General features: G+C 35.0%; 1 protein-coding gene across 3 annotated transcripts in view; it reads left to right on the forward strand.

Moving 5' to 3' along the window:
• Window positions 1-11822, forward strand: part of ZNF148 (zinc finger protein 148) — a 120844-nt gene that overhangs the window by 101503 nt on the left and 7519 nt on the right. For all 3 annotated transcript variants that reach the window (XM_055316006.1, XM_055316005.1, XM_055316007.1), the window contains one exon: window positions 11547-11665. In XM_055316006.1, coding sequence (XP_055171981.1) covers window positions 11547-11665 — 119 coding nt within the window. The remainder of the gene's footprint in view (window positions 1-11546; window positions 11666-11822) is intronic.

Genomic DNA, 11822 nt, shown 5'->3' on the forward strand with positions numbered 1-11822 from the left:
GATCTTTTACAGAAAAAGCTTGCCTACCTTACTCCCAAACAATATTCCATACCTTCTTTATTTTCATAAACCTCCCAACATTTCCTCCTACCCTCTCACTTTCAGTTGATTACCTGATTCCTACTTCACTGAGAAAGTAAAAATAATCAAAAGAGAACTTCAGTTAGTTCCTCATACCTTACGTATTCATCAGTGAGTTGGAAAGTTTCGATCATTTGGAGGAAGACAGGCTAATAATAGTGATTTATTTCATTTTTGCAAAATAGCTGAGAATTTTTCCAGTGTTTTGTATAGATAAACATTTAGATAGTTTAAATTTTCATTACCTTTTTCATCTTAAGGGAAGTACGTTTTCCTGACTTCAGACTTCTTTCAATTATTTTAAACTAAGGTACAATTTACATATAATAAACTTTACTATTTTTATCATTTATACTACATATACAAATGTATAAATATATTCATTTGTGTAAGCACTACCACAGTCAAGATATAGAACATGAGGTCCTCAGTTGGTTTAAGTGTCCAACTCTTGATCTCAGCTCAGGTCTTGATCTCAGGGGGTTCAAGCCCTGCATTGGGCTTCATTCACACTGGGCATGGAGCCTACTTAAAAAAGGTGGGGTGAAGGACACCTGGGTGCCTTTGGCTCGGGTCGTGATCCCCGGGTCCTGGGATTGGGTCCCACATCAGGCTCCCTGCAGGGAGCCTGCTTCTCCATCTGCCTATGTCTCTGCCTCTCTGTGTCTCTCATGAATAAATAAAATCTTAAAAAAAAAAAAACGGGGGTGAGGGAGTGCCTGGTGGCTCAGTAGATTAAAACATCCAACTGTTGATTTCACCTCACGTCACGATCTCAGGATCTTGAGATTGAGCCTGTGTTTGGTTCTTTTTTTGGGCATGGAGTCTGCTTAAGATTCTGTCCCTCTCCCTGGGCCTCCTCCCCCAGCTTGTATTCTCGCTCAAAAAAAGAAAGAGAAAGAGATAGAACAATTCTGTCACTCCTGCAAATTCCTTGTATCTTTTTCAGGTTAACCCCTCATCAATTCCTATCCTTTGCCTCTTTCAGAATATTCTATAAATTAAATCATATGGGAGGTAATCTTTGAGTCTGGTTTCTTCCACCAAATTCCAAAAATTTGCAGTTTTTCTCCCATAGACTTGTTTTTTTGAATTGATTGGAAAATTCTTTGTTTTCTTGAAAGACTTCTTGGTATTTTTCAAAATGTTACATTTAATTTTATTTTTATATGCAATATTATCTTCATATTTCTTTTTTATTAACTTCATATTTCTAAGTCTAATATAAGATAAAAAATAAAATGGTAATGAATCTACATTAGTTATTTTTTTTTTTTTTAAAGATTTTATTTATTTATCCATAGACACAGAGAGAGAGGCAGAGACACAGGCAGAGGGAGAAGCAGGCTCCACGCAGGGAGCCCGATGTGGGACTCGATCCCAGGTCTCCAGGATCACACCCCGGGCTGCAGGTGGTGCCAAACCGCTGCGCCACCGGGGCTGCCCTACATTAGTTATTTTCTGAAATATACAGAAATCCAAGCTAAAAATTAGGTAGAAATATTAGGCTTCATTTTTCTGCCTATTAATATGGAGCATAAGCTTAATATTTTAAAGAATATTATGAATAATTTTCTGTATGCAGCAGATAATATAAGTGTTCTAATGTAGTATCTATTATCTTAAAAACTAATTAAACTGTATTTATTTCATATCAGTCAATCTTTAGTACCAGACTGAAGCACTAAAAGAATTTAGTTTACATCACATGGAAAATAAATTACCTTGGAAAATATTTTTAACATGTAACTTATTTGTGTTTATTCTAATTTTACAGAAGTAATTAGTGAGATTCATGCTTTGCAGCAATTAAAATGCTTTTACCACATTATATGTTAAATAAATGGCACAATCTCAGCAAAGATCCTCATTCACAGTGAATAATCTAAAAGTCTATAATGAAATTCATAGAGACTTGGTACTATTAAAACAGATTATGTAAAATTTTAGAAATATTATTGTAAAAGTATTGTAGTTGCTACTAAGTTTTAAAGTAGTAAGACTATTTGCTTGTCACTGACCATATTTTAAAAGTTGACAGGAAATGGAGAAGAGAAGAAAGCATTTGTTTTGAAAATCCAGGATCTTGGTCTTGCTATAAAATAACCCAGCCTCAAGCTGGCCTAATCCATGTGGGGATTTAGGTTATCAGCCCCTACATTAAGTGCTCAGAAGAAAGGGTGAACCCTCTTTAAAAGACATTGACATCATCCAGAGCCTCTACAGTTTTTCATACATAGTGTTTTGCGTTCAGTGCATACCAAATGATAGCACAGAATCATAGAAAGGTAAGAGGAAAAATAGAAACCATAAAAATTTCTTGGGTGGCTGAAATAATAGTTGAGAAGGACTTTAAATTTTATTTATTTATTTATTCATGAGAGACACAGGGTGGGGGGGCAGAGACACAGGCAGAAAGGGAGAAAGAAGCAGGCTCCATGCAGGAAGCCCAACGTGGGACTCAGTCCTGGGTCTCCAGAATCAGGCCCCAGGCTGAAGGTGGCACTGAACCATTGAGCCACCTGGGCTGCCTCTGGACTTTAAATTTTAAACTGTGACTAATATGTTTAAGAAAATGGTAGAAAAGGCATAGCAAACAGGCAAAAATGGTGGGGATTTTTTTACCAGAGAATTGCAATCCATAAAAAAAAAATGAAAATTCTGGAACTGAAAAAATAATTGATATACAGACTGTATATAACATAGGCTTAATGGAAGAATAGAGACAATGAAAGAGAAGGTTAGTGAAATAGAAGATACCACTAGAAAATATCACAGAGAGGGGAAAAAGAAACACGGCTATAACCTTTTTCAGCTGGGATATAGATAGCACTACTCATGATAGAAAAAATAGACAAATTGGGCTACATTAGTGTTAAGACTTTCTTTTCATTAAAGGCTACATTAAGAAAGCGAAAACTGGGACACCCAGGTGGCTCAGTGGTTGAGTGTCTGCCTTTGGCTCAGGGCGTGATCCTGGCATCCCAGTATCGAGTCCCACATCAGGCTACCCGCATGAAGCCTGTTTCTCCCTCTGCCTGTGTCTCTGCCCCTCCCCCTCTGTCTCTCATGAATAAATACAAAAAAAAAAAGTGAAAACTAAGCTTAACATGTACAGAATTCCTATTAATCTATTAGGGAAAGGATAAGCTAATATAAGAGTGGGAGAACTCTTGAGCAGTCACTTAACACACCAAAAAAGGATATCCAGATGATTAGTAAACATACGAAAGGGTACTCCGTTTCATTACCCATAAGAAAGATTATTAAGATTACAATCTGATATCACTTGAACACACCCTAGATTCACTAAAATGAAAAATACACTCTGTTCAAAGTACTTAAAAGGATGTGGATCATTTAGAACTCTTACATACTGCTGGCAGGTATGTAGATTGGGACATCCACTATAGTCAACTGTATCTGCCAAGGCTGCAAATACACAAACCTTAGACATTGTCATTTTCACTCCTAGTTTTATGCTTATATGATGTACATATATATACCAAGAGGCAAGTACAAGAATCTTAGAGCAGCATTACTATTAATAGCCCAAAATTGAAAACAACACAGATTTCCATCAAGAATTGAATCAATAAATCCAAGTACACTCCTATGACGGAATACAGAATCCAGAACATGGTGTTCTGGATAAATCTTAAAAGCATAACGTTGAGTATAGGAACGCAGACTCCAAAGAATACATATTGCATGACTCCAATCACTTGAAGTTCATAAACAAGGCAAAATGAATTATGTGCTAGAAATCAGGATAGTGATTACTGATGGAGAGGGAATAGAAGGGCTCTGTACTCATAATATTCTGTTACTTGGGTGGGATGCTGTTTATATAGGTGTGTTCTCTTTGAGAAAATTCATTGAACTGCATTTATGTATTTGTATACTTTTGTGTGGATATATTATAGCTCAATAAATCTCTTTTCAGAATATGATAATGGTATCTTCTGAGTGCTTTTTTGCACCCTTTAAAATTTCCGTAATAGTTTATTAAACGACAAAACTAATCTCTGGTGTTAGTGGTTATCTTTGAGAGATTAGTGACCAGGTGAGGCTTCATATGGTGCTTAGAAGATGTTAGTAATGTTCTATTTCTTAATTATGGGCGCTGGTTAAAGGAGTCAGTGGACTTTGTGAAAATTCAGTGAGCTGTGATTATGATTTCTTTACTGTCTCTGTGGCTGTTATACTCCAATAAAAAGTTTGCTTGCTTAAAGTAAGAAAAGAAGAAAGAAATAATGGGAAGAGTTAGATAAAATTGACTGAGTGTTGGTAATTATATTAAAGCTAAGTGATGGGCACATGAGTATATTCTTTTCTACTTTTTGTATATGTTTGAAAATATTCCTAATAATAATTAACATAAACTATAGGGACAGGATGCAGATAATCAGTTGCCTGGAGAAGGAATGGAGTGACAAGGGTGAGAGGAAGGGATTATACAGAGTAACAGGAAACTTTGTGGTTTTAGATGAATTCATTGTGTTGATTGTGGTGGTATATTCCTTTGTAAAAACTTATCAACTAGCCACATAGTGTGGAAAAAAAACAAGAAGACCTAGATCCCAACCATTCCACTCCTTTTGTTTTCCTATCATTTCCAGACACTGACAGACACTTAGTACTTGCTAAATGAACTGATGAAAGCCTGAGATGCAACTTACTATATTATTGATCCACAGTTTGAGATTGATCTGAAAGAAACCATGAGGTAGATGCATTTGTTGCTGATGGGCTTTTTTGGAAATGAAAGAATGCCATCAGGATTTGTTCCTGGGCCTGATTTATTAATACCATGACTTTGGGCAAAGGTTTCCTAGCCTGGCAAATGGGGACAATGTACTTAATTGACAAGACTAGAGTTAAGTGTAAGAGTGCCCAGCAAGTGCTTGGCACGTAGGTGACTCAGTAAAATGTTAAGAATGAAGACATAAATAAGAAAGGTATTCTAGGTTAGAATGCATATTTCCAATGTATTTTTAAGATGACACTTTAAAAAATAGAGTACTTGAGGGAGACTACTTCATGCTGTGTTCCTAGAACTGTAGTGCTTGTTTTTTGTCTTTATTTAATTGATAGTTGAAATCAGAAAAGATAACTACCTGAAATTTCACTAATTTTGAGTCGCACTATCTGGGTTTTTTGCCTAAAAGTTCTGTTATGCTCCTTGTCCACATTAGAGCACCTATATCATATTTCTTAAATGTATATGAAATAAAAATGTAGGTTGTAGTTAATGTAAAAAGGCAAATCATTTTATTGCAAAAAATAAGACAGTTGTAACAGTGGGCAGTCCAAAGAAGCTAATTAGGGCTCAGATTAGGAAAAAAAAATTAATGATAAAAATATGTTTTTGAGAGAGTGGCTCTTCATCTTTTGATACCCTAGTTAATTTTTAAAGAAAAGAAAGCTGATGTGCATTTGTCCAGTCTTATATGAAGTTAATGCCATAAATAAGAAAGAAAATAAGCTGATTTCTTTCTTTTTATGGAACGCAGCATATGGGATTTGATATAGAGTCAGTTGATTTGGTAACGTCTTTATGTGCTTAATGTAATTTCCATTGATCTTTTATTCTAGAACACTTGTTTTCAATAAGTAGCTGGAAAATGGTGGTTTATAAGTTCAAAATCCGACTAAAATGTTTATAAGTCAAGGTAGTGCTTACTTGGCTCACTATTGTTTAAAATCTATTTTACATTTTTAGATTCCCTTTTTTTTAAAGATTTATTAATTTTAGAGAGAAATCACAAACAGGAAGGGCAGAGGGAGAGAGAATCTCAAGTAGACTCCACACTGAGTGCAGGGGCTCACACAGGCTCCATCCCAGGACCCTGAGATCATGACCTGGTCTGAAACCAAGAGTCGGATGCTTAACTGACTGTGCTACCAAGGCGCCCCACATTTTGAGATTCTGACTTAGATTTCCTTTTGGTATCAAAGTCAGGAATAAGAGAACACATTATCAATCACTATTACTTTTTATTATAACGTTTGAGAATAACAGGTAGCAAAAGTATGCAAAAGAAAAACATTTGAGGCAAAAAACCTATTTTTGCAACCAATATTATTTTATACTTGAAAAACCCATGAGGAAAAAAAAAAGAAAAACCCATGAGAATCAACTGAGAAATTATTGCCAACTAATAAATTCAGTAAAATAGAAAACCATATATTTGTATACACCCACAGTAGAAGATGTAACAGAAAAAAATACCTTGTTTATATATCACAAGAAATGTAGAAAATCCCCCCAAAATGTAGAAAACCCCATATGAAGAAATCATTAAAACACTTTTGAGGACACGAAACAAAATTTGGTTAAATGGGAGGAGGGCATACCCCTCCACCCACCCACCCTGTTTTTTTGATGAGAAAAGTCAACATCCTAAAGCATACAATTCTTTTTATAAGTTAACATAAACATTTCAGGCAGCTGTCCCTTTCCTCCACCCCAAATACTAGACAAGATAATTATGAAATAATACAGAAAGTGGATAAACAAAAACAACAAGAACAGTGAGGGAGATAAGCCCTACCAGATGATAAAGGGTATTATAAAGTCATAAAACATTTTCATTCTAGCATATGAATAGTCAGACCAATGGAACATAATAGAGTAGAAGGTCTAGAAAGACACCTGTGGAACTAGTATACGATTTTGATAAAGAAGCGATCACAAGGGCAGCCCCGGTGGCTCAGCGGTTTAGCGCTGCCTTCAGCCCAGGGCGTGATCCTGGAGACCTGGGATTGAGTCCCACGTTGGGCTCCCTGCATGGAGCCTGCTTCTCCCTCTGCCTGTGTCTATTTTTTTTTTTTTAAGTGATCACAAAAAGTAGAACTTCTCAGTAAATGGCGTTGGGAAAACTAGTCAGTCATATGAACTTAAGGATGAACCCGGAGTATATCAGATTTAATGTAAAAGATGAAACTGCAAATGTGTCTTGAAATATGGGCAGATTCTCTACACCCATGCTAACATTTCTGATTGTCTGTTTTTAACTATCTTATTGAGTGTGAAGTGGTATCATTGTGGTCTTCATTTGCATTTCTTGAGTCTTCATTAGTAATGATGTTGAGCATCTTTTCATGTACTTATTGGATATTTGCCTGTCTTCAGAGAAGTGTCTGTTCAGATCCATTGCCTATTAGATTATTTGTCTTTTTTCTAAGTGTTCATTTCATATACTGGATGCACTTCCCTTATCAGATATATAATTGGCAAGTAATTTACCCCATTCCCTGGGTTATCTTTCCACTTTAAAAACAAGACAAAAAAAAAAAAAAACAAGACAACATAACATGGAAGTTTATCATTTCAATCATGTTTAAGGATAGAATTTAGTAACATGAAGTACATTTACAATATTGTATGACCAAAAAATCCTTCTAACCATTAAACAGTATAAATTTCCTTTCCTCCCTCTCCTAGTCCCTGGTAACCTCTATTCTACTTATGTGAATTTGCCTACTCCAGGTACCTCATCTAAGTGGAATCATTCAATATTTGTCCTTTTTGTGTCTGGCTTCTTTTCACTTAGTGTAATTTCTTCATGGTTCATCCATGTTGTAGCATGTATCATAATTTCATTTCTTTTAATGACTTGAATAATATATAATCGTGTATATATATCGCATTTTATTTATGCATTCATAATGCTTGCTGGTGGACAGTGAGTTGTTTGCAGCTTTTGGCTGTTTTGAATCCTGCTTCTGTGAGCATCTGGGCACAAGGGTCTGTTTGAGTGAGTCTCTGTTTTCATTTCTTTTGGGTATGTATGTATGTGTGTGTGTGTATATATATATATATATATATATATAGAATTGTTGGGTCCTATGATAATTCTGTGTTTAACATTTTGAGGTGCTGCTAGACTATTTCCCACAGTAGCTGCCTATTTTCCCTTTTACTTTCTTGATAGTGTTTTTTTAAGATCAACCATTTTTAATTTTTTTTTTTTTTTTTTATTTATGATAGTCACACACAGATAGAGAGAGAGAGAGGCAGAGACACAGGCAGAGGGAGAAGCAGGCTCCATGCACCGGGAGCCCGACGTGGGATTCGATCCCGGGTCTCCAGGATCGCGCCCTGGGCCAAAGGCAGGCGCCAAACCGCTGCGCCACCCAGGGATCCCAACCATTTTTAATTTTTATGAAATACATTGCATTTTTTGTTTGGTTGATTGGACTGTTGGTTTCATGTTTAAGAAATCATTGCTTAATCCAGGGTTAAGATATTTCTATGTTTTCTTCTAAACGTTTTATAGTTTTAGTTCTCATAGTTAGGTCTATGATCCACTTTGAGTTAAGTTTTGTATATGATGTGAGGTAGGGGTACAACTCTGTTCTTTTGGATGTGGGCATCAAATTGGCCCAGCATCATTGTTGGAAAGAATATTTTTCCTCCGTTGAAGTGTATTGGCACCTGTGTTGGAAATCAATTGGCCATAAATGTAAAGGTTTATTTCTGGGCTCTCAGTTTGGTTCTTTGATTTATATGTCTATCCTTACCCAATTACCACACTATCTAACTTATTACTGTAGCTTTGTAGTAGGTTTTGAAATTAGGAAGTATGAGTCTTCTTACTTAATTTTTCTTTTTCAAGATTGTTATTGCCTATTTTTTATCCCTTGCATTTACAAATGAATTTTAGGCAGGTTTTCAATTTCTGCTTTGAAATCTATAGATCTACTTGGAGATTATTAACCATCTTAAACAATATTAAATCTACTAGTCCATGAATATTATGCAGAATTAATTGAATTCTAATCAGTTCACTAATTTTCTCCTGTATCATTTTTCACTTTTGAGAAATGACTTTAACTTCTGACCTTGATAAGCTCTATCATCTACATTCTTTATTTCAAAGTATGGAAATATGCTTTATTTTTTTCCAAAATATAACCTGTACTTTCCTTTGCTTTTCATCTTAGGCCCTCTGAGATCTTGTTCTTTTGGTTATTAACCATAATATTTCAGTTTAAGTTTAGTATTTCATTTCTCTTTTTCACTCTCTCCTTCCTTTCTTCAGATAAATCAATGTCCCCAACCTTATCAATACTTGCTCTTGAATGGATTGCCTCCTAATTGTTACTTCTCATCTCCTTTTCTTCATTTTTTTCACTTCCCAACTTTCTTAATATGTGGTCTTCTTTCCCAGCTTCCATTACTTCGTTAGTTATTCAATTATTGGCCAAGTGCCTTAACTTTTCTGGAATTTCTTTTTTTTTTTTTTTTTTTTTTTTGTGTGAAATAAGTGAGTTGGTCTCAATTAGTTGTGTTAAGCTCTAAATCTAGCCTCTGAATCCTTGGAGTGCTTATTTAAAACCCAGTATACAGAAGTGGAATTATTACGTCCTGAAATCTGAGTGCATGCTTAAAGTTATTTGCCACACCAGCGTCACCCTTTGCGATCTTTGTGGGGACCCAGTTCGAAAGCCACCACAAGTTTCTTTCAACCCTACAATTTGGTAACTTGATAGCAATTATAGAAGTGTTTTGTTTTGTTTTGTTGTTTTTTTAACAGAAGTTGCATTCTTGAAAATTTTCAAATAATTGTCACCAAATTGAATTCTCTTCTTAGGTACCATTTCTCCTGGACATTTTGTAGTAACTAAATTCTCAGTTTCTTATTATTTTCCTCTACATTTTCTTTCTTTAGCTTTAATCACAGATAGTCTCTTTAAAAGTGCTATTCACTTTAAATTCTAAGACTTGAAGAAACTTTTCCAAATCATACCAGCTCAGTAACATTTTTCCTAGTAATCACTGTAATAATAATTTATGCCATTCATTTGGCATTTAAAAATTGCACAAAGTATTTTGAGCTATGTAGAGACAATTTAGACTCAAATTCTGACCAAAAGAAACATGATCTAGTAGAATAGAGATGTACAAAATAATTATTGGGATGACATTTATGAGTGCTATAGTAGAGGCACAGATGAAGTTCCGTGGAGATTTAGAAAAGATAAAGATACTTTTTCCCTGGAAGAATAGGGCAGAGGCTCCCAGAGGATATGGGTTGATACTTGAAGGAAATGTGGCACCTGAACAGAGAGATGGATGTTTTTGTTTTATTTTGTTTTTAAGATTTAATGTATTTTTAATTTGAGAGAGAAAGAGTACATAGGGTGCAGGGAGTGGTGAGGAGGGGGAGAGGAGAGAGAGAATCTCAAGCAGACTCCACATTGAGTGTGGAGCCTGTCCTGGGTTCCATCACAACCCTGAGATCATGACCTGAGCCAAAATGAGGAGTTGAACGCTCAACCGACTAAGCCACCCAGGTGACCCTAGGTGGCCTTTCTTGACTAAAGGAGCAGCGTGAATCCACAGCAGAGGTAGAATAGCTCAAGATGATAGGTATTTTGATGTGACTGGAGGAAAAGTTTTAAGAGTAGTGAGTTACAATGTTGTAAAGGTAAACTGGAGCTGGACATAGTTTTATTAATTGTCTCTTTATAATGTGTATATCTTGTTTTCCCAAATTACTTTATAAGCTCTTTGAAGCCAAGTAATGAATCTTACACTTTCAATCTCCTATAGCAAGGTTATGGGTAGAGGGGAAGTATTCAGTGAGATTTTGTTGAATGTATGAAACAATAGCTTCCCAAAAAAGTGTTATTCAGGATAACTTATTGTCACACCTTTCTGTTTACTGTGGTTTTATCAGTAAAAACTACTTTAGATCTCCATAGTTATGGTTCCTTACAGCTAATAAGACCTTATGAAATGTTTAAAAATAAAATGGAGGAGGTGAGGCAGGAGTTGTATGTCTGATTAGCAGTACTCAGTTTGATTCATTCCCCAAAAGGACATGAGAAATGCTGGTTTGAGTTAAAAAGGATGAGTATAAACAAACCTTTTGAAACTTAGTCTCTAATTTGAGTTCTTTTTATGTTTTAATAAATTAGATTTTTAAGAATATTTCCTAGGATTCCTATTTCATTTAACCACAAATATTTGTTGAAAAGAAATGAAGAATTGAAAAGGTGTACCCAAGAATTGTGTTGGACTATATATGGGTAACATTTTCTTTTTTCAAAAAAAAATTCTAAAATATTATTTTATATGATTGAATAAAAAAGATTAAAAGTGTCAGCTACTCTACTGAAACAGTGTTCACATTGCTATAATTCCTGGTACTGCTGCTCTCCATGGAAAGAGTATGTTATGTACACATACAATAGAAAGGTAGGGAAGTTGAGTATGCCTGCTTTCAGACTTTTCTTTCCAGTGGCACGTGCCAGTCTTTTATTTTTGTAAAGCAAAATATTTTTTACAAATTAAATGGAAAGATGTATTTAATATAGGAAGAATTTTTTCACTTAAAAAGAGGAGAGTTTGACAGTTTTAAAGAGCTATTCATTTAGAGATTCTTGTGGTAAAGTAATTCATTATTTTAACAATATTTGTTTTGTTTTAAACTTTCTATATCACGTACTAGGTGAAAAACCATTTCGCTGTGATGAATGTGGTATGAGATTCATACAAAAATATCACATGGAAAGGCATAAGAGAACTCATAGTGGAGAAAAACCTTACCAGTGTGAATACTGTTTACAGGTAAGGGGTGATTTGAAATGTTTGGTTTTGGTGTTTGGGTTTTTTAAAAATCACTTTGTTGAGGTATGATGGACATTGAAATTCTTCTACATGAAATTATAAAATAATTCTCTTAAATTAGAAAATGTGACTACTAGAACTATTTGAAGAACTTCCC

Source organism: Nyctereutes procyonoides, unplaced genomic scaffold, assembly GCF_905146905.1.
Source record: "Nyctereutes procyonoides isolate TBG_1078 unplaced genomic scaffold, NYPRO_anot_genome, whole genome shotgun sequence".
NCBI classification, from domain to species: Eukaryota; Metazoa; Chordata; class Mammalia; order Carnivora; family Canidae; genus Nyctereutes; species Nyctereutes procyonoides.